Source organism: Hippichthys cyanospilos, chromosome 22, assembly GCF_059441005.1.
Source record: "Hippichthys cyanospilos isolate Australia breed blue-spotted pipefish chromosome 22, RoL_Hcya_1.0, whole genome shotgun sequence".
In the NCBI taxonomy this organism is placed as follows: Eukaryota; Metazoa; Chordata; class Actinopteri; order Syngnathiformes; family Syngnathidae; genus Hippichthys; species Hippichthys cyanospilos.
Window position 1 is genome coordinate 8,635,903 of NC_142390.1, and position 23,730 is coordinate 8,659,632.

Sequence of the window (23,730 nt, forward strand, 5' to 3'; positions counted from 1 at the left end):
CTGAACGGATTAAGTTCGTAACCCGGGGGCCCACTGTATATATATATATATATATATATATATATATATATATATATATATATATATATACACACACACTCTTTATACAGGCTTATTTTTGATAACACTTTTTTTGTGAAATAAACTCTTCATTGGTCTATCAAGGTGTTATGCTCAGTAAGTTATTCCTGATAAATAGAGAGATTTTAGCATTTTCTGTTGACACTCCTGGACACTTCATTACTCAAAACCTGTATTTGCCCTACAATGTCAAATCAAAACAGAGCATTGTTAGAAAAGCGGAAAGCGATCAATTACCTTGGATTAGTTTGGTTGTGTGTCCTTTTCCTCATCAGGTTGTCGCACCCCTCCCGCCCGCAGTGGCCACCGCTGCGTCGCTGACAACACCAATCTTTACGTATTTGGGGGATACAACCCGGATTATGACGAGTCGGGCGGCTCAGAAAATGAAGATTACCCGCTGTTTCGAGAGTTGTGGAGGTACCACTTCGCCACGGGCAGATGGCAGCAAATTGAAACGGAGGGCTACGTCCCCACAGAGCTGGCGTCCATGTCAGGTGAAACATTGTATGCTCGATACCATATGCTTGCACTTTAAATAATAATAATAATAAAAAAAAACATCTCCGATACTACCATGCTGCAGCTGTGTTGCACGGGAACAATCTGCTGGTGTTTGGCGGTACTGGGATCCCCTTTGGCGAGAATAACGGCAACGACGTCCATGTTTGCAATGTCAAGTACAAGCGGTGGTCTCTGCTCAACTGTCGTGGGAAGAAGCCCAACAGAATTTACGGACAGGTAACTTTTACTATTGCGACACCATATGTTAGGCTAATGAATGAAGATTTAACAGTTTGTTATTCCTTATCCAGGCAATGGTCATCATAAATGGCTTTCTCTACGTTTTTGGGGGGACAACGGGGTACATATACAGTACAGACCTACACAGGCTGGACTTGACCACAAGGGAGTGGATCCATCTCAAACCCAACAACCCTCCGGATGACCTACCCGAGGAACGGTATGGTATCGAACTTTCTCCAAGGCTTGTCATTCTCGTGAAACATTTGATGCGCTGTTACAGGTACAGACATGAAATTGCACAGGACGGACAGAGGATCTACATCTTGGGAGGAGGGACCTCTTGGACGTCTTGCCCTTTGGACAAGGTACATGGAAAACATTCAATTGAACTATTGATCTGTTTAATTTTTCATGGATTAATTTGAGAACAGATTCACGCATACAACCTGGAGACTAATTCCTGGGAGGAAATTGCAACAAAACCTCATGACAAAATAGGTTTGTCTCTTATTCAAATGCTCTTCCACGACAGACATTTGGGATTTAACCATATGTGACTCTGACAGGGTTTCCCGCTCCTAGAAGATGTCATAGTTGTGTCCAAATACGAAACGGTAAGTACTTGTGAACAGAAGACCGCTATTTCAATCACAAGACAGTCAAATGTGACTAATTCACTCTCTTCTAGATGTTTTTATTTGTGGCGGCTACAACGGTGAGTTCATACTGTCGGATCTGTGGAAGATCAACCTACACACCTTCCAGTGGAGCAAGCTGCCCGCCGTGATGCCTGAGCCAGCTTACTTTCACTGTGCCGCCGTTACACCGGTGGGTATGATAACTACAGTGGGGTAAATAAGTATTTAGTCAACCACTAATTGTGCAAATTCTCCAACTTGGAAAGATTAGAGGCCTGAAATTGTCAACATGGGTAAACCTCAACCATGAGAGACAGAATGTGGAAAAAAAACACAGAAAGTCACATTGTTTGATTTTTAAAGAATTTATTTGCAAATTGTGGTGGAAAATCAGTATTTGGTCAACACCAAAAGTTCATCTCAATACTTTATGTACCCTTTGTTGGCAATAACGGAGGCCGAACGTTTTATGTAACTCTTCACAAGCTTTTCACACACTGTTGCTGGTATTTTGGCCCATTCCTCCATGCAGATCTCCTCAAGAGACCGATGTTTTGGGGCTGTCGTTCGGCAACACTGACTTTGAACTCCCTCCACAGATTTTCTATAGGGTTGAGATCTGGAGACTGGCTAGGCCACTCCAGGACCTTGAAATGCTTCTTACGAAGCCACTCCTTTGTTGCCCTGGCTGTGTGTTTGGGATCATTGTCATGCTGAAAGACCCAGCCACGTCTCATCTTCAATGCCCTTGCTGATGGAAGGAGATTTTCACTCAAAATCTGTCGATACATGGCCCCATTCATTCTACCCTTTACACAGATCAACCGTCCTGGTCCCTTTGCAGAAAAACAGCCCCAAAGCATGATGTTTCCACCCCCATGCTTCACAGTGGGTACGGTGTTCTTGGGATCCAATTCCGTATTCTTTCTCCTCCAAACATGAGAACCTGCATTTCTACCAAAAAGTTCTATTTTGGTTTCATTTGACCATAACACATTCTCCCAGTCCTCTTCTGGATCATCCAAATGCTCTCTAGCGAACCGCAGACGGGTCTGGTCGTGTACTGGCTTCAGCAGGGGGACAGTGCAGGATTTGAGTCCCTGGCGGTGCATTGTGTTACTGATAGTAGCCTTTGTTACTGTGGTCCCAGCTCTCTTTAGGTCACTCACTAGGTCCCCCCGTGTGGCGCTAGGATTTTTGCTCACCGTTCTTGTTATCATTTTGACGCCACGAGGTGAGATCTTGCATGGAGCCCCAGATCGTGGGAGATTATCAGTGGTCTTGTATGTGTTCCATTTTCTAATAATTGCTTCCACAGTTGATTTTTTTTTTACACCAAGCGTTTTACCTATTGCAGATTCAGTCTTCCCAGACTGGTGTAGGTCTACAATTTTGTCTCTGGTGTCCTTCGACAGCTCTTTGGTCTTGGCCATAGTGGAGTTTGAAGTTTGAATGACTTGACTTGGCTGACTGGTTGTGGACAGGTGTCTTTTATACCGTTAATGAGTTAAAACAGGTGCCATTAATACAGGTAACGAGTGAAGCATCATTAGACCTTGTTAGACCTCATTAGAAGAAGTTAGCCCTCTTTCACAGCCATGAATCTTGCTTGTTTGTTGGTGACTAAATACTTATTTTCCACCACAATTTGCAAATAAATTCTTTAAAAATCAAACAATGTGACTTTCTGTTTTTTTTTTTCCACATTCTGTCTCTCATGGTTGAGATTTACCTATGTTGACAATTTCAGGCCTCTCTAATCTTTCCAAGTTGGAGAACTTGCACAATTAGTGGTTGACTAAATACTTATTTGCCCCACCGTAGCATTCGGTTGAGCTCGGGCTGCACTGTGAATCAAGTTTTAATCACGATATTGTCTGCCATGATTAATTAAGCTGATCCTCGGCAATAGTATTAGAAAGTGTTTAAAAAGCCAGCTATGCATGTCAAATCAAGCACTTTGTCATTCTACCACCAGGGGGCAATGCTTCCCACATGTTTGCATGACAAAAGCCTCTGCTGTTTTCACCCTAATATATTTTTTATTACTGTGAAATGATGTTAAGTTTCTCACCTGATTCCCAATATATACAGTGCTAGCTGTCAATTGAGACCCAAAATTGAAATAAATTCGGTTTGAAATGACCGAAGATGACATTTTGACTGCTAATTGATTAAAATTTGCATAAAAAAAAATATGTGCTTGGTGCTAAGTGGGTTTCATTTTTGTCATTGGTTTGCACTCAGCAAGTAAGCTAACTGTGTGCCAAGTTGTTGCCATGTCTTGGATGAATTCATTTGTTTTTACTTTATTTTATTTTATTTATTTTATTTACTTTATTATTTGCAAGTATCAAGCCTTGAAGCCTTGTTTATATTTTGCTTGTTATAAAAGGACAATAAATAGACATGTATGACCAAACACGATGAACAATGGTGATTTCAATATTGACCGAAATAATTGTGATTATTATTTTAGACATAATCGTGCAGCCCTATATCCATCAAAATATAAGCAATAAAAGATAAAAAGGGAAGTATGTACCAAGTACTTAGATTGCATCCTGAAAGTACAACTTTTATTTTGTGGTTCTTCCGGGCAGACTGGCTGCATGTACATTCACGGTGGTGTGGTGAATATCCACGAGAACAAAAGGACTGGATCCCTCTTCAAAATCTGGCTGGCCGTGCCCAGCTTGTTGGAGCGTTGCTGGGAGAGACTCCTTCAAGCCTTCCCACACCTTGCAAACCTGCCCACCATGCAGCTGCTCAACCTCGGCCTCACACAGGAACTCATCGAGCGCTTGAAATAAATATTTGGAACACCAACCAGTGAAAAAAATGTTTTCCTTCCTCTGCCAAAAACTACGAGATGCCTTCTTCTTCCTCATCTTTTTTTTGTACTAACTACACATTGACATGCCCCCCCCCCTTTTTTTTTTACGTTACATCTTACCTAAAGTTATTTATTTTTTACAATGGTCTCTACTTTTGACACTAAATTTATAATAGGGTTAGTAGGATCTTTAGTACATCAAGTACACTATAATTGTTCCCTGCGTGTCTGCTGTTTTATTTTTTTCTGGCGAAACAACTGTATTTACATCTGACTTATTTTACGAAAGTGAGCGCTGTAATTATGTACAAAAAAAAAAAGACTTGTCTATTGTGTGTTGAGTTGTCAATAAAGTTGGTTTGAAGGAGCTCATACTTGGGCTCGGCTAAATCTATGTAATGGCTGGATGAAGAGTAAAATTGAATTTATTTATATTTTCCAAAGAACAGAGAATAAATAGCAAAATTCTATGTATAAATGCTAAGGCAAAATGCGTAATGTTTTAAGTATAAATTCTTCAATTCCTGTTTTTTTTTTTTTTTTTTCTTTTAGTGATCAGGTTAACATGAGTGTGGGGAAGGGGCAAAGAAATAAAGAGCCAAAAGGATGAGGTAGACCACCACCAGAGCAGTGCCTACAAACAAAAAAAAACATTTTAATACCCCCCCCCAAAAAAAAACTTAAGAAATATTGCTGACTTACCCTGAAAGTAGTCACATTTTCCATCCATAAAGACATAATTGACCAGAAAGACACTAAAGATGCTTGCCCAGAGATGGATGTCACTGAAGAGCAACACAAATCCCACATCCTGCACACAAATGCACACAATGCAAACTACAGCTAGCTCTTGCATTAGATCTCAATGGAGTGCCTTTTTTCTCTTACATAGAATGCGTTGAAGAGTATAAGTAGTGGAATTTGAATCATGCACACCTGCACCGCGATACAGCTGCCCACTTCCAGACTGGAGTAATAATGAATACAAAAAACAGTATGAAGAATGTTGATTGACCATAACCACTCATTGTGCATGTGATGAATCTGGTACCTCAGGCCGATGTTATTCTGCAGGGCAAATTGGATCCCGTTCACAATTTCAGGAAGCTCTGGCACCATTGCCAATACCGTCACACCAATAAAGTACTGAGAGAAAAATTCACTTTAAGCAAAAACGTAAGCAGGTATATACATATATATATATACTGTATATATACATACATGCATACATACATACATACATATATATATATATATATATATATATATATATATATATATATATATATATATATATATATATATATATATATATATACATACATACATACATACATACATACATACATACATATATATATATATATATATATATATATATATATATATATATATATACATACATACATACATACATACATACATACATACATACATATATATATATATATATATATATATATATATATATATATATATATATATATATATATATATATATATATATATATATATATATATAGTACTTTTTTTTTTTTTTTCTTTTCGAACCTGGGAGACCGAAGAGTTGGTCAACATGGGCTTGATGTTGTTAGTGCTGAGATCGGCACAGCAGGCCATCAGCACCGTGGCCACTATGAGCACGGTGAGCGCCCTCCACCGTGACCAGTGAACCACATGGTGACCTATGACGTTACATATGATTGTTACGTTCAGCGGCCTCTATATTTAGTACTTACTTGCCTTACTTACAAACATGGGCGCTTTTTCGTGACCAAAATGCATAAATAAATTGCATGCACAACACACCTGTGGCAATGAGGCTGTGTGGCACAATGCTGGCATTAATGCACGAATTGGCGGCAAGGAGTGGCCCAGCGGCGCCTGGTGGGAGGGCAACGGTGGCGTCTCCCTCGCTGACGGTGTACTGGCTGTGGGAGTGACCTCTTGGGCCTTCGCCGATGTGGATATCATAGATGTGCGAGTGGGTTTTAAGCGTGAAGACTAGGCCGATGAGGTAGGCAGCAGGCAGCAGTACGGAGATGGTGTACACCAGAGGCCTGGAGTCACATTGACATTTATCATCATTTGTCATCTTTTATTTTGAATAGAAAGTTTCAAGAAAAAGTAAGGGACGTCTTTGTAATGATTTACGTGTCTGCATAAATTGGTCATAAAATGTCAATGAAATTTCATCCAAGCCCTGAAGATACTTGCAACCCCAAGAATATTACACAAATTAAATGAGGTTTCAATGGTGGTCTGATTGTTTTACCGCAATTCAACTTCGATTTTATTCCAACGTTTTCTCATTAATAGATCTGTGGAACTTATGAGCACTCATTTGCAAAATTAAAACCTGTGCCAATGTGTTTATTTGAGCAGCAACAACACTCATGTTGCTTACTTACTCTATGTGCATCATAATCAACTGAGAGTCCGTTTTACTCTGCAACAAAACACAAAAAGTAAGACGTCCAATTGTGAAGAAGCATTCAGTTTAGCAATCGACCGAAGCTGACCATGTCATAGTAACAGTCTTTGCATACGAAGGGCATGCTACTGTTGCCGGGACTGTTGGAGCAGCTCTCGCACACCAGGCTGCCAAAAGTCTTGGAGAAGAGAGTCGGAGCAAAAACACCTAAGGAGGAAAAAAATCCTTACCATTTTCAGAAACTAAATATATAACATGGATGTTATATATTCCATGTTACATTCCATTCGTACCTCCAACGGATATGAAGAGCAAAGCTGAGCTCACGCCAGCTGAACGGCTGTTAAACCGCTGTTCACGGTGTTTAATGCCACCAATAATCATGCAGATGCCCTGTGGGGGGTTACGGTGAGGGTTAGGATCATTCATTTGTCTGAGAGACCATCCATCCGCCTGGGATGCTCACGGGTATAAAAAGGATGCAGCCAAGTAGCGTGCCGGTGAGGGCGGCCTTGACGACCTCCTCATAGCACTTGGAGGCGGCGCGGTGACCCTGCAGGAGCGCTGTGATGTAGAAGGTCATCTCGGTGATGGAGCCAAATGTGGCGTTCACTACCGCGCCCACGGCAAAGTTGCTCTGAGCCGAAATGCTGCGGAAATCACACACAGAACATCCTTAACTCATTCAGTATCATTGACAGACACAGGCGACAAATATTTGTATTTACTTAGGCTTATAATAATAATAATACAATAATTACTGCTTACAATAATTACTGGTCAGAAAAATAATAGTTATAATAGTTTTAGATTTAAAGTTAGTTTTGATCTATTTCTGGCTTTTGTTTGTTTAAATTCAGTGAGTTTGAATTGGTTTTAAGTGCAGGTTTTTTGTTAGTTTTTACATGATTTAACTTTTTCAAAAATGCTCTGTTTGATTCGTTTTTATTTGGTTTAATATTAGTTTTTCTGATGGAAAATGCTGGAGTTTCTTCAGTACAAGTCACAGTACAAGTACAAGTCACTGTTCTTTCACATATATACAAATACATATACACACACACACACATATATATATATATATATATATATATATATATATATATATATATATATATATATATATATATATATATATTATAATATTATAATATTATATATTATATTAGACCCCTTCCCTTAACATGAGAGTTAGTTACCTGGCAATGCCCATTCCAATATAGTAGGATAAGGGGATTATGGACGTGATGGCCGTGGCAAACTTGGTCTCTGAACTGAAGTATTTGTGGTTCTGGTCAGTATAGCCAATAATCAACGTGATTATCACCAAAGGGAGGAGATCTGCAATGGTGTGTGGATGTAAGGGGAAATTAGAGCAATATGGTCATTTTTTAGACCTTCTCAAAAGGATACTCAGTGCAAAGATGTTAATCCCTTGCACGGTGTATTTGTAGTAATAGCCGTTGATGGCACGGTAGCAGCACAGAATGACTTCCGTCTCACACCGATGGGTCTATAAAAGACAACGTGATTTAGGACTGACTTCCTTGATTCACGGGAATATCTCATTACCTTTTCCAGGGAGTGTATGTGAACATCCTCGGGCGCCATAAGGAGGGCGACGGCGAGTGTGCGGGCGTTCATCTTTGAGACGGGGATGGTGAACACCAGTAGCCAGGAGATGATGCAGGCCAATGAGTGCACCACCGCCAAGATGGGATAGCCCAGGAGCAGCCACACATAGGTGCTTGTGCGACACTAAAATTCCAAACATTAAAAATAAGGTAAAAAAACAAACAAACAAAAAAAAAAGACGTTAAACAACAATGTATTCAAAAAGTGCAACGTGAGCAGCAGATATTTCTTTTTTTCCCCACCCTGGTATTGTTGGCTTTAAATGTGTTGATTTAAAAGGCAGCCCTAGCTTGCTGCATCAGGGAAAGAGAGTGTCAATTATCTCCAGAGCAGCTTTGGTATGTATGTAAAAGATGTCGTTATCTTTAGTTGAAAAAAAAAAAAAACGCTCTGAACACAAGCACATGCAAAAAACAAACCAACAAAAAAACAAAAATCTGTCCACACTGAACACTGAAAATGTTCACATTTTTGTTTATATTCAAAATCAAACCTTCAGCAGATTGAACATGCCTGCATGTTTAAAAATAAGCATAGCACCAACATATTTTCGACATACCTTCAATTGTTAGAATACTTCATCAACATAACATTGTCATTCGCGTATTTCACAGAGGAGAACATTAATATGGGTCGTTGTTGGCGCTCTTTCTTTTTCTGAGCAAGAAGATTTTTATAAACGGATATGCCCGGACATCGAATTAAAGTGAAGCCTCTTGTATCATAACAATACACTTGAAATTTCAATTTATTACAAAAGAAATCTAGGTAAAAGTCAGATTTCCAAACTTGTGCATTTCTCTGTTGCTCTCTATGTAGGCACACAGACGTGTGCATTTGCTCTCGGCACGCCTACGAGTCACGTGATCGGCTCCCAAAGACCAAGCTGTTAATCAATGTGCTTACTAGCACATTCGTAACATGTGAGTGAGTGCTGAGCTGAGCGCACACTTGGCGGTTACAGGGGAGACACAGGAGAGACGAAAACAAGCTTTTGGATCCTCTTGCCTTTTGTAATAAATTATGTGAAAAACGAATACAGTACAGCGTCAATATTTTATTTCTAGACAACAGTAAAGCCTCTGAGCCAATCAGGATTCAGAGCACAATGCACTGTAAAAAATATATCCACACTGTAAAAAATCCGTGAAGCAGTGAAGCTGTGAAAGATGAACAGCGATATAGCGAGGGATCACTGTACTAAAATAGGGTCTTCTTCTGTCTGACTTTATTTACCAGGAAATTGTTCACTGATGGCTAGTAAAAAAAACAAAAAAACTGCAGATACGCCGCACTGGACTAACAAGCCAACGGGTTCAAAGTATAAGAAAAAAAGTAGTGTCTTATAGTCCAAAATTTATGGTAAATTGTCTGTAAATCTCACCCAATGTTTAGATCTGGCTTTGACTGGTAGTTCTGACAAAGGCAACTCAATAGGTAAAGGAGAGGACATTAGAAGAGGTGCTGAATCTTTTGCCATGACCAAATCCTTGCTGTCCTCAGAGTCCCTCTCATCGGGAATGACCTCACACCTTGATGGCTTCATTGTGGATCTTCTTATGACGTCAGTAGCCTGAGATTATGAAACCACGATAATCTGGATTTAACACATCAACATATTGAGGGAGATTCAAAAGAATTTTACCTTTTCAATTGATTTCCCAAAAGGCCAAATAAAGTACCAGGCCAACTTTAAACACAGCTTTCCTTGGGAAAAAAAAAATCACATAAATGATCAATTCACCTCAAATAAACTACTGGCTGCCCAGAGTAGGAAATACGAACCATACGGGGCACCGATGATTGTTACAAACATCACAGGACAAATAATGACATAGGTTAAAGACATCCACCAGCCAAATAAAATCAAATAAATGATGTTCCCCAAAGTCACTGTGGAGCCTGGAATACATAAAAATGTGTTTCAGTGACTCTATCAACACACTCAAATTACCCAGAAAGGTTTTCCAAAGGACCTTCTTGGGGTTTGATGATGCTAAGGTCCGAGTAGAGTTCTTTGACCACATCTGATCGGTCTTCAATGGGTCTCTCTGTGACATTGCCTTTCCATTTTCGGAAGCCAAACTACAAAAAACAAAACAAAACAAAAATCAAAAATTACTTTTCAACTAGATGAATGCAATACCTGAAGAAATTGCATGTGAATGCTGAATGTAGAGGTGTCATATGAATTGAAATATCCTAGACTGATGTGGAATGATCTGGAATGTTGGGAACCAAAGGTGAAATGAATGAGCTAAATGTTGTGAATGTGAATGGGAAAGCTTTAAATATGAAATATCAAATCTCCCATTGGAAATGAAGGGCACTTTTTGTGGTGTGAAATGGGCAATTGTGGGAAAACGTTAAATACAAGCATCCCTCACATGAATATTTGAAACATGTTGCAATTGGAATGGCATCAATACGATAAATTGGGATGGAGTTGAGACACGTCAAAAAAGTGAGCGAAATAATAAAAATACCTAGAAAAAATACCATACCTAGAAAATGTGAACGCAATAGGGCTAAAATTAAAAGGCGTCATATGAAGTGAAATGAGAGGGGATGATGTGGAATGATGTTGACTGTTTGAATGGCTTGAATGGGTGAAACATTTTAAATATTACAGTTGAAAACTGAAAAATCTTAAAAAGTAGAAATTTTTAGCAGGTACTTAAATGTCAAATCTCCCAACGTGAGTGAATGGTACTTTTTTTAGGCATTAAATTGGGAATTGTGGGAAAACAGTACATTTTGCGAATACCAAAAATACAAGCACTCCAACGTGAATATGTGGAACGTTTTCAAATTGCAATGGCGTAAATCGGATAAATTGGAATGGAGTTGAAATGTGTCAAAAAACAGGCAGAATTAAAAAAAAAACCGCCTTCACACAAAGTTGAGGAAAAACATATAGGAGGCTTTTAAAATAAAATAAACGAAAATCCGTTTACCTTGTAGTTGTTAGCTTCCCTGTGCGCCTCTACTTCATTCTCAGCCCTGATAGTGGTTTTGGAGGTGCTTTCATGCCAACCTTCCTCCCCGTAGCGCGATGTCGTGGAGCGTGCAGAGTTGCCGTGTGCTGCCATGTAAGCTGCGTTCAAAACAACTATATCAACATTTGCTGGAATGCCATGTAAGAGATCGAGAATTAGGTCACCTCTGGGCACTGTTAGGAAACATTTCGGCGGGTAGTGGCAGAAATGGTTGGAAAAGGAGTCAGGTGAGGGGGTCTCGGCGGCGACCTCTGGATGATGAGGCCCGACCAAGTGGCGTTCGCTTTGGGCCAGTATTCTTGGAAAAGGGTGATTCGGCTCCGGATCGTTTTCATCTGGACATACGGAGAAAATGGATGGTCACAAAGGGGCGTGGTTACCACAACCAAATGAGTGTGACTAACAACAACCTCCTGAGAGTCATGCGTGACTGATCACATTATCAATGCATTGTTGATACAGATGGAGACATAAATCCTACCAAATTTGACTTTTCTTACAAAACTCATCCAAACAATGAGAACAACTTGACTGGCTGGGTGACTTCCTATCTGGATTTAACAAAGTACAAAAGTGTTTGTGATGATGTTTTCAAACAAATACACATGTCAAATAAGAAATGGCAACTCAATTAAATACATTAAATTTAACGTCAAAGTTCAATTCCAGTCCAGGTTTTATTCCACAAGTGACTTCGATTAGTAATAAACAGAAACGCGAGGTCCACCTGTCAAAAATGCTAAATTCGCGTACAAAAATTTCAAAAGAAATATGTTGTGAACGCAAGGGGAAAAAAAAAAAAAAAACTCACCTGCGGAGTCCACCGTGGATCTCCTCCTAAGGCGATTCTGATCGCCTGCTGTTGCTAAAGACAAAGGCGTGGACTGGGTAAGGGACATGTCCACCTTCAGCCGATTGACATTCGTCCTCCTTTAAGGATTCTTTGTCTCCTCTTCCCCGATTGTGCAACGGATTGCTTGACCACAACTCGCTGCTTTTTTTTCCACGAAACTCAGCAACAAACCACTGATGAGGAAGAAGTGAGGAAAAGGAGGATGAAGAGGAGGAGCGTATGCCCACTAGCGGAGAAACAATTGCAAAAATAAATGAATAAAAATATTATCAATAGTCCCGTTTTTCTTACATACTTGACTATTAATAGCTTATTAAAATATTTATTAAAAATACACATATTTGAATACTAACTAACATTGCGACGAGGTCTTAATTACTCAAAATACAAACCAAGCCCCAGCTATAAAAATCTTGTTAGTATTAGTAGGCTACTACCAACATGAAGACGCAGAATAGTCCAGGAAAAATTTCCCAGTTTAAATTCGGCTTCATAAATATTAGGTCACTCCCCTCAAAAGCCCTTCTTGTAAATGATCTTATTACAGATCACAATCTTAAAGTACTTGGTCTCTGCGAAACATGGCTAAAACCAAATGAATTCTTATCATTAAATGAGGCCTCACCCTCAAACTTGGTCGGCTCACACGTTGCCCGTTCTTGTAAAAAAGGGGGAGGTGTCGCCCTAATTTCAGAATCTGATTTTAAACTAAGCACGAGCACTAATCTCACCTTCGAGCTCCTCACCACCATTCTATGTGGTAGGTATTTAACATCCTCCCGGTCCATACTCTGGATTCAGATGAATTCCCTGCTTATATATGAGCTTATACCCTGACTTAATAACTCACACAGATAATATATTAATTATGGGTGACTTCAATATTCATATGAACTCCCCATTGGAGCCACTTACTGTAGTATTTCAAGCAATAATCGATGCATTTGGTTTTACACAAATGTGAAGGGAATCATATATTAGGTTGTTATCATTATGTTCTTAGTTCATTGTTACCCATTTATGCAATCCTAGTTCATCTTGACCCTGTCCTTAGATAGAACTGTTGACGCACGAAAGTGTGAGCCGGGACCTTGGCCCAGCTGCCGGTGGCGCCCGGCTGGCTCTTTTGTTGTGTCTTGTAATCTGCTATGCTTCTATTCAATAAAAGCCGGGGGGAACGGCTGGGCAAGTGGAAAACTGGCGTTGGAAGACCCACGAGTTACATTTGCCAAAGCTTTTTTCCCTACGCCGGCGTAGAAAAGTCAATCTTGGCTGGTCTGAGTTACTCTTTTTGCTGTTTAAGCAGCTAGGCTTGTCCTAGTCTTCTTTTCTGAGATTTCTCTGACATTCTAACTTGGTCCGTTCGAGCCGGATGGTTAAGAAGCCTTCTCTTCGGTGGACGATCGACGACAGCTGAACCAATCGGTATACCGTCGGAATCCGTTGGATTCTGGAAGCCCTCCTTTCCACGAGGCCAGACGTCGGACACCGCTCACCGGAGGAACGCAAACACCATCCAACGAACCAGAGTGACTCGACCAGCGGAGAGATTGCAAGAACAAAAGGTCAGTCTGACGAGTCTGAATTGTCCACCGGATGTTAAACGTGCGGTCCATCGGACCTTAAACGAGTGGTCCATCGGACCTTAAACGTGTGGTCCATCGGACTTTAAAAGTGCGGTCCATCGGACCTTAAACGTGCGGTCCATCGGACCTTAAAAGTGCGGTCCATCGGACCTTAAACGTGCGGTCCATCGGACCTTAAACGGGCGGTCCATCGGACCTTAAACGTGCGGTCCATCGGACCTTAAACGACCGTCTTGACGGGTTCAGTCTGACGAGACTGGCTGGTCCATTGGACCTTAAACGTATAGTCAATTGGACTTTAAACAAACGGCCTGACTTAAAAAAGAGAAAGTTTAACATCCGGTGCACAGTTGCTGATCATTTTTGTGATGTATGAGTGTGGAATGAATGTGGAGTGGCTGTCCTGAGTGACGGGAAATCTAAAACTGGTGAAACGGTCGTGAGTACAAACACCTGGGGATATCCGCCTTTCGAGGTAGAAGCTCGGTATCCGACACGACACCAGGCACGTAGCATTTCTCCCGTGACGAAGGAAACATAGTTAATCATGAGTAAAAAAAAATAAGTCCTCCGAGGCCGCAACTCGGCCCAAGGAGGCAAAATGGGAAAAGGAATGTTGTTGTTTTGTGGATGAATCGAAGGAAAAAGTACGTCGGGCAGAGATAGATAGCAGAGAAAGTACTAAGTATGTGGAAAAATGGAAAATCCAATACGGTTTTTCAGGAGACGTGGATGATTGTGGTGGATTGGAGAAAGTGTTGCGGAAGTTGTCATTGAAGGACAGGGAAAGGATTGAAAACAGTGATGGTTAACAGTGGTTTAAATGCAAGGCTTTAGTTGATAGAGCCAAACCGAAACGACCATGGAAGGTGGCTGAGAAAAAAAGGAAAGCAGATGATGATTTGACCGAAGCCACTAACCTGTCGGCAACTAACACAGCCAGACAGTAAACCCAAATTAACGGTGGAAAACAGACACCAACAATTCGTACCTGAGTTTACCACCATATTCTTAAACCCAGACACCTGAGGTTTTCAGAGGCGGAGTTGACAACCAGGCAAGACCGTGGCCACGGCAGTAAGACCCTTTTCGGGACTGGGTCTCAGCTCCACATCTGAGTACTGAGGGTTGACATGAAGCCAAAGGAGTGATGCCATTTGAAATGGTGTGTGCAAAAAGTGTGTCTTGTACGTGCTTAACAAAGTCCGCATATACGTTGTAAACTGCATGTTGTGTGATGTGGATCTGCGTGTGTATCTGTCAGTTTGCTGGTGTGTAACTATTGGTGTGTTACATGTTTGTATGTTAGATTGTTAGAAATAAACAATGATATTTGTTGAAATTTGGCTAAAATACATTGTTAGATCGGGCTTGATCTAGTCTGCATGGTTAAAAGTCAAAATGACAAATTTGAGATGGTTTCAAACCTGAGGTTTGTGGGCAGAAACTGGTCCATTCACAGGGTTAATTCTCAGCACACAGGTGAAATGAGAAAAAATGGAAAAATATATTATGGGATCAGTTGAGACTAAATTAAGAATTAGGATGTTTCCAAATGCTAGATTAACTGGCAATGAATAATTAGTGGTTGAAACACAAATAAAATACACAAAGTTGTGTTATATGTGAGGCTATGCCAGGGGTGGATAGCCAGATGACGTTGAATTATAAATGTTGTGTTTTCATAGCTTAATAACATGTAGGCATGTTGTCGTATGATAGCCAGCTTGGGAGACTGGGGTATGAAAATGAGAAGTGATTGTGAGTGTAAGTTTGTGAAGCTTGCTCTGTTGAAATTTTCACACAGTTTGTTGCATGTGTTGCTGTTATTGTTGTTGTCATAGTTGTGAGAATTGTCGTTTTTGCTAAAGTTGATTTTGTTGTTGTTGCTGTTGTTGTTCTTCAAAGTGGAAAATATTTGTAACTGGCAAATTGATAGAGACCACTGAATTTGTTAGAACAAAGCTGAAGAAAAATTTCAAATAGCAAAATCGATAAAAGAGAAAAAGTTGAATCTGGAAATAGCAGCAGCCACTAAATGACCTGTAGAAAAAATAAAACAGCCAAGTAGACACCAAACAAAGCTGCTTGCGAGAATTGCAGATAACAGGACAAACAGAGGCGCGGAGAGCAGGGGTGGCAATCAGAGGCCTCTGCCTCCCTTTTTGACCGTGACTGCGACCTTTTTTTCGTAATTTATCCTCCACTTTCTGAAAACAGGAATGTGACCCTTCTCTACCAACCACACCTGTATAGAAAATTGCATAGACGCGTGATAGGGAGTTGTATTTCATGATCCAAGTAGCAAACCCTGCATGTTAAGACAAAAGGAGGCAAAAAGGACAGAATTATTTTTGTATACTGGCCCTGCAAAATACAAGTACGCAAAAGCGGAAGAAAGCCTGGCACCTTACAAAATATGAATTTAAAAGGTAGAAGATTGATGCCTTATATGTAATAATTGTTTGAAGAGATTAGCATGATAGGATCAGGTCTTACAGTAAAATAGATTCAACTGTGCAAAAGGAGGATGAACCAGTTGATATGTTAATTGTTTGATATAGTATAGTTTGCAAAAGTTTTCTAAAAACAAATCGCATTATGGTAGATAATGGATAAACAGGCTGAACATATTGACAGCAGCTGAGAAAATGCAAGGCTAAATGGAACTATACGACAAACAAAAATGTAGATGTGAGTGACCTCCAACACTCAGAGATTAGATAAATCGACTATTCAGCTGAGAGTGGAGTAGAAGAAGAAAAGTAGAAGAATGTAGGGGAGAAAACAGACATTCTGGTGTGATGGAGAAGTGGAAGTGTGTTGTGTTGGAAACAGGAATTGTGGTAGCGGAAAAGAAGGATGTAAGAGAGAGTTGAAAGACAAAATTGAATGCATAAGGATGTTGGCGTTGTGGCAAGAAAGATTTTGGGCAAGTGGAAACAAATGGAAGAAGGTTGGCAGAACTAATGAGATAAGGATGGCAGAATTGTTACTGACAGACAAAAGGAGGCCATTGCGAAAGCCCAAAAACTCAGACTAAAAGACAAATGATGTCATTTTTGAGGCTGATGAATTATTGTAGCATATGGATTCCAAAATTTGTTTTGAATTGACTAGGCCACTGCTTGATATCAGTTATGAAAAAAGCTGACGAGGCAGTTGACAGTGTGAAATTGGAATTGGTTTAATTCATCCGTATTGACACTACCGGATTACAGCAAACCATTTGAGCAAAGAGTGACCGCTAAACAGGGATTCATGACTTCAGTTTTGTTGCAGAAGCATGACGGGAAACTGAGGCCAGTCAAATTTTACTCTGAGGAATTGGATGCAGTTGCTGGGCCGACCCCTGAAGGCGTTCAGGTGGTGCTGGCCGCAGCATTGGCTGGGGAGGCTTCAGTGGAGGTTGTGTTGTTTCACCCCCTCACGTTGAGGGTTCCCTATGTATTTGTTTTGTTGCTGGAAACCCCCCCCCCCAAAAAAAATGACACTCTTATCGCCTGCATGACATTTATATTGCACCGCGGTTCTTGTATCACAGGGACACATTATAATTGTTAGATGTGGAGCATCAAACCCAGCGACACCTTTGCCCACGCCTGTAGACGGCACCCCACACGACTGTGGAAGCCACGCCCAAATTTCCACCAAACCAAGACCTGACCTGAATGACATCCCTCTCCCGACTGGAGAAGTTGTTTTTTTTTTGACGGTTCAGCTAGCAAAGGGGAAGACGGCCGCAAAAGGGTGGGATATGTAGTAAATTTTGTTTTAAGGAACATTAAAATCGACATGTTCATTGCAAGCAGATGAATTGGCCGCGCTAATCAAAGCGTGTGAAATTTTTTGAAAGCAAAGATGTTACAATATGGACAGACAGCGAGTATGGCATGTGTTTTATCAACTTTGGGCTAACCGCGGCTTCCAAACCACAACAAGAAAAGAAATGACCAAATTACAGCAGGAAACCGATTAGGCAAACAAAGCAGCCAAAGAAACAGTCATAGGTGTGCCCACAGTTGCCAAAGCACAAGACAACCGCATTGACACACTACATGATGAACAAGACATACAGACCATCTTGATATCAAGGAAAACATCAGCTCCTAAACTGTAGCAGCAAAAATGGCTAAATAAAGGAGCATAACAAGATGTTGAAGAAAAAAGTAGATTGGCGGTTAGAAAACCATGGTTACTAAAATTCTGATTTGAATGAGCAGCAAAGTTGACACATGAGCTTTGCCATGTGTCAACAGGGGGGAATATGCATGATCAGTCGCATATGGGTTCACTTTTTATACTCAAAATGTTTGTGTTTTTTTGTAAATGTTGTGATATCTGTTTTTGCAATAATGCGCAAGTTTATTTGTGACCACATAGAGGCAAATTTCCAGAACCACCCGAAGCATTTCATATGATATATATGGATGACATTGAATCAAATAAGGCATTAGGAAAGCAATATTGTTTCGTCATATTAGATGCATTCCTAAAGTGGGTTGACTTCCCAACAGCGCATTGTGATGCAAAAACAGTTGTCAAAGCATTGTGTGATCGAATCATACTGACATTTGGCAGTCTGAGAGTAATTAGAAGTGACAATTGATTGCATTTTGTGAAAAAAGCTGTTACTAAAGTTGGAGAACTGTTGAATATCAGAAGGGCTTGTTGAAAGAACAAATGGGACAGTCAAGGCCATACGCATAAAAACAATGCAAGTGATAAAGAGACAGCGACCAGATTGCATTCTTATTGTGGCCACAGAAATGAGATTTGTTCCGCTGAAGGAAAAACTTTATCACCATTTGAAATAGTATATGGAGGACCATACGGACTAGCAGACTTAACCCATGACCAGCCACCTAGAGGATGTTCTTTTCCAGTTCACATGAAAAGACTGTTTGGCACAAGGGAGATGCATAAGCACAATGACTGGCCAGTGTGTTCTATCCCACAGAAAACCCGGGTCCAGATCGGAGACCAGGTGTTCCTCAAGGTGCTGACGACCTCGTTGGGACAGTGAACGCTGGGATGGCCCGTTCCAGATGATTGCAGCGACACCAACTGCAGTGAAAGTTGAAGGACGCGACGGGTGGATCCACCAGTCGCAGTGCAAGATCCTTCGACCCCCTGTTGATGGGCCTAGCGACGCCAGTCCCTCGAAGTGAGGATCAGCACCCCCAAGTGCACGGACGGTGCACCAACGAAAGACCACAGTGGAAGAAAGGGTTTTTGTGGTAAACACACCCCTCTCAGGAGAATGGCCTGTCCGCCAGCACTCTTCCGAGCAGCATGCGGCTTGATGCTGGGCGGCGCCCTTGTGTCCGGACGACCAACCATGCCTACCTCAGACAGACAGCGTTTGCCCACCAGCGTCATGGGCAACCTCCAGCTCCAGACGGACATCACAGGAACAGCGATAAAACGCTACGTTTGTTTCAGTGTTGAGAACTCCACCCATTGGTCCAAATGCAACACTGACAAACCACCAGTCCCAATCACCAGACAAACTTCCGTCTATTTTTGATGCGATTGGCATGCCTTGGAGCATTCCTGACAAAGACAAATTGATTGACAAAGCAAATGCAGCGGGTTCGCATTTGCCATATTTGGTGCTCTATTTCCAGTGACTGTGTACAAACACACCGATTTTTTTCAATGATGTCTATCATAAAGTATACTCGTCGACTGATATCGCGGACGCACCTTCTACGCACACAGCTTCACAACTACATGCTACTTCACTTATGACTATTCAAAACAGACAGGCACTCGACATGACTGGCAGAAAAGGGTGGCCTGTGCAAGCTTTTGCCATCAGGTGAATGTTGCGCATTTATTCCTTTACACACTTTGTCTAATGGCTCGTTGTCTGAGACACTGACACTGCTCAGGGAGTGCAGACTGAGGACTCTAAGTACAGTATAGAGGGAGTTGAAGCTCAACCCCTTCCTGCATTGGTTGCAGGACTTCTTTGGCAATTGGAAGGGCGTGGCTGTAGCCATTGCTTCTGTCATCATCTGCATTCTCTTGCTGTCATGTTTCTGCATAACCTGCGGTGTGCCTTGTGTAAGATCTGTGCCACCAAAATCATGGATGCTATCGAATTCAAAATAGCGGCGCAAGTGACCGTGGCCATGACTGGCTATCAACCTGTTGACTCCGACTCTGACTCCAACTCCGACTCCGACAATGACTCCGACTCTGATAACGACTCAACTTCTGTGTGAACCATTTATGATGCACCTACGGAAAAGGTTTCAGACGTAGGATGTTGATGTGCCATGGTTTGCAATATGTATATACATGTATTGGACCAAAAACAGCTTTAGCTTTTGCTTTTTCTTTTTCTTTGTAACAAGCTCTTGCTTGGGAAGGGTTTCTACCTTTTTCCCACTGGGTTTTTGGGTAGTTTTCTTCCCACTCAAGCAATAGCTTTTGACATCGTTTGATGTGTTTTCATAATGATAATCAGGGGGGATATGTGAAGGGAATCATATATTAGGTTGTTATCATTATGTTCTTAGTTCATTGTTACCCATTTATGCAATCCTAGTTCATCTTGACCCTGTCCTTAGATAGAACTGTTGACGCACGAAAGTGTGAGCCGGGACCTTGGCCCAGCTGCCGGTGGCGCCCGGCTGGCTCTTTTGTTGTGTCTTGTAATCTGCTATGCTTCTATTCAATAAAAGCCGGGGGGAACGGCTGGGCAAGTGGAAAACTGGCGTTGGAAGACCCACGAGTTACATTTGCCAAAGCTTTTTTCCCTACGCCGGCGTAGAAAAGTCAATCTTGGCTGGTCTGAGTTACTCTTTTTGCTGTTTAAGCAGCTAGGCTTGTCCTAGTCTTCTTTTCTGAGATTTCTCTGACAACAAATAATAAAAGCAGCGACACACCGGAATGGTAATAACTTAGACTTAGTGTTAACCCGTAGCCTAACTGCCTCAAATGTCACAATTTTGCCGTATACTAACGCTATGTCTGATCATTATCTTATAACATTTGAAGTCCTAGCTCAGTGTGGTCTTATTATCCACAACCAAGGTTTTAAGAGCCGTGTTATTAACTCATCAACCACTGCTGCACTTTCTGAATTACTGCCATACGCAACAGCTGCCTTTCCGTCTCTCACTGGTTCAGTCGATAAGCTCGCGAATGATTTTAATACGGTTCTTTTAAATTCCCTAAACTCTATTGCGCCGTTGAAACTTAAAACTCTTCCGAAGCGGCACACTCCGTGGTTTACGGATGAAACGTGTACGTGTAAATTGTTAAGAAGACAACTTGAGCGTGAATGGCGAACAACTAAACTCGAGGTTTTCCGTCAGGCCTGGTGCGATAGCTTGCTGAAATATAAAGAGGCTCTTAGGTTAGCAAAAACAAATTACTTTTCCAAAATGATTAGTCTTCATAAAAACACCACAAAATATTTATTTGACACGGTAGCACAGCTAACGCAACAGCAGCAGATTAATCATAGTTCCCTCCATTCAGCACACGATTTCATGCAATTCTTTACTCAGCGGATTCAGATAATAAGGGACGAAATAAAAAAGCCAGTGTCACATCTTCCGTTTATTGTCAAAATTCTTGAGAAAGTTGTAGCACAACAGCTAAGCGATTTTATGATAGATAACAATAGATTTGAACTCCTTCAGTCAGGTTTTAGGGCCAACCACTCAACTGAGACAGCCCTTGTAACAGTGACGAATGATCTTCTCTTAGCCATGGATTCCAACATCTGATCAATATTATTATTGCTTGACCTTAGTGAAGCATTTGACACTATTGATAATCATATTCTTATAGAACGTCTTGAATCATGTGTTGGTATCAGCACTATCTTGGTTCAGATCTTACATCCTGGGAAGGACGCATAGCGTCTCTTATGGCAATGCGATCTCTGAATCTTTCTCCGTCTCAGAGGTCAGTACTTGGGTCCCTTACTGTTCAACATCTACATGATTCCTCTTGGCGATATTATACGTAAAACATGCTATTAGTTTTCATTGCTATGCTGATGATACCCAACTGTATATGCCTTTAGAAATCACAGATCCGTGCAAGTGCAGTAAACTGGAGGCCTGCCTTGCCAAGATTAATCAATGGATGCCTTCCAATTTTCTGCTTCTCAACCCTAGTAAAACAGAGATGTTGATTATTGGCCCTGCTCATCATCAGCACTTGATTAAGAATACCACGTTGAACCTAGAAAACTGTACTATTTCCCAAAGTAGTTCTGCAAAAAATCTCGGCGTGATATTTGACTCAACTCTCTCCTTTCAAACACATATTGATAACATGACAAGAACGGTGTTTTTTTCAACTTTGCAATATAGCTACAATTCGCTCTATTCTTTCTCTTAGCGATGCAGAAGCATTAATTAATGCATTTTTTACATCGCGCCTGGACTATTGTAACATTTTGTTTTCTGGACTTCCCATGTCCTACATTAAAAGCCTACAGTCTGTACAGAATGCAGCAGCGAGACTATTGACAAGGACGAGAAAGTTTGATCATATTACTACGATTCTAGCTGACCTGCATTGGCTTCCAATACACATGAGATGTGATTTTAAGGTGCTGTTAATTACTTATAAAATTTTACACGGTTTAGCTCCTTCCTCTCTCATCGACTTAGTATCACCATATGTTCCAATCACAAAATGCCGGTTTGCTATCGACCCCAAAAATAAGTCAAGGGCATTTTCCATTCGCGCGCCAGTACTATGGAATGTCCAACCTATGGAAGTTCGTGCAGCCACCTCAGTAGAAATCTTTAAATCCCGACTAAAAACACATTTATATTCAAAAGCATTTAGTTAATTGAGCCTGTCTGCAGCTTACTTCTTTTTTCCTTTTTCCTGCCACCCTCTTCCGGTTCGGAGAGGGGGCCTAGCTAGATGTTGACTTGACCGCCTCTATTTGGTCCTGCGCTGATCGACCATCGCGGGTTAGGAGATCGATGTGGGATGGTTCCTGCCTAATGGCTTTGCCTGCTGTCAAGACATCTCTGCACTATATAGCACAATATGTTTTCTGTAATCTATATTGTTTATGTGTATGTCTGCATTTGGTACATGCAGCATCCACTTCAACCTGTGGGCCTGGAAGGGAGCTCGTCCCACCTGTGGTCCCTTCTGGACGTTTCTGATTTTCCCCTAATTGAGGTTTTTGAGTTTTTCCTTCCCCTTCTGGGAGCTTTGACAGGGGATGCTGTTGTGTACCTTACACTGAAAAGATGTCTCTGTACGACTTCTTTTTTCGAAAGAGGTCTCCACATGACCTCTTTTCATCTGTGAAGCCCTTTGAGACTTCGGTGATTTAGGGCTATACAAATAAAATTTGATTGATTGATAATGAAAACGGTGAAACAGGATGTTAGTTTGTTTTCATGTCAGATATTTTTGTGCATTCTAAAAAAAGGAGAGTGTTATGTTAAAAATATTCAAAAAGTAATAAAATGTTATAAAAGTCACATGACCAAAAACAAAACAAACAAACAAATGCCCAGGTGATTCTTGATTGGTCGGTACCTGCTACTCCACTGCTCTATTCTCCAGTCCAGTAGGTGGCGGTTATGCTACAGAGTTAAATAAATCCATTTTTGAATTAATGTGCCAAATCAAGCGTCACATCCTAAATTATAAGTACAGTGACTTTAAAATAGCATTGTAACAATAATAATAACAACAACAGCAATAATAATAATAATAGTAATAATAATAATAATAATAATAATAATAATAATAATAATAATAATAATAATGATTGTATATGGCACTCCTGCAAACAAAAATAAATAGCCTTTATTGATTTAAAATGGCATACATTGTTATTAGTATCATTAATATATTATGTTAGGCTTTTTCCCTAATGATGGCCAAGTCATGCAAAATTTAGGGTTACATTTATTT

General features: G+C 40.7%; 2 protein-coding genes across 2 annotated transcripts in view; one reads left to right on the forward strand and one right to left on the reverse strand.

Moving 5' to 3' along the window:
- Nucleotides 1-4,692, forward strand: part of klhdc10 (kelch domain containing 10) — an 8,997-nt gene extending 4,305 nt beyond the window's left edge. Inside the window, exons 2-9 of the mRNA XM_088406133.1 lie at nt 357-578; nt 668-822; nt 897-1,045; nt 1,109-1,193; nt 1,260-1,326; nt 1,395-1,442; nt 1,517-1,656; nt 4,070-4,692. Coding sequence (XP_088262259.1) covers nt 357-578; nt 668-822; nt 897-1,045; nt 1,109-1,193; nt 1,260-1,326; nt 1,395-1,442; nt 1,517-1,656; nt 4,070-4,279 — 1,076 coding nt within the window. The 3' untranslated portion in view covers nt 4,280-4,692. The remainder of the gene's footprint in view (nt 1-356; nt 579-667; nt 823-896; nt 1,046-1,108; nt 1,194-1,259; nt 1,327-1,394; nt 1,443-1,516; nt 1,657-4,069) is intronic.
- Nucleotides 3,923-12,332, reverse strand: cax1 (cation/H+ exchanger protein 1). Its single transcript, XM_088406128.1, has 20 exons — nt 12,182-12,332; nt 11,535-11,705; nt 11,329-11,468; nt 10,348-10,456; nt 10,157-10,273; nt 10,017-10,078; nt 9,756-9,944; nt 8,309-8,494; nt 8,150-8,249; nt 7,936-8,077; nt 7,203-7,386; nt 7,030-7,129; nt 6,825-6,943; nt 6,714-6,751; nt 6,112-6,362; nt 5,854-5,987; nt 5,354-5,448; nt 5,191-5,269; nt 5,005-5,113; nt 3,923-4,936 (listed from the first exon to the last, which is right to left on the reverse strand). The coding sequence occupies exons 1-20, from the start codon at nt 12,267-12,269 to the stop codon at nt 4,863-4,865; spliced, it is 2,487 nt and encodes an 828-aa protein (XP_088262254.1). The 5' UTR covers nt 12,270-12,332; the 3' UTR covers nt 3,923-4,862.
- Nucleotides 12,333-23,730: the final 11,398 nt, after the last annotated feature.

Excerpts from the sequence above, each read along its gene's own strand:
- cax1 (XM_088406128.1), bottom strand. The coding sequence starts at position 12,269 with ATGTCCCTTACCCAGTCCACGCCTTTGTCTTTAGCAACAGCAGGCGAT. Across the intron at positions 5,988-6,111 it reads ACACAGCCTCATTGCCACAG|GTCACCATGTGGTTCACTGG; the intron begins GTGTGTTGTGCA and ends GTAACGTCATAG. Across the intron at positions 4,937-5,004 it reads AAAATGTGACTACTTTCAGG|GCACTGCTCTGGTGGTGGTC; the intron begins GTAAGTCAGCAA and ends TTTTGTTTGTAG.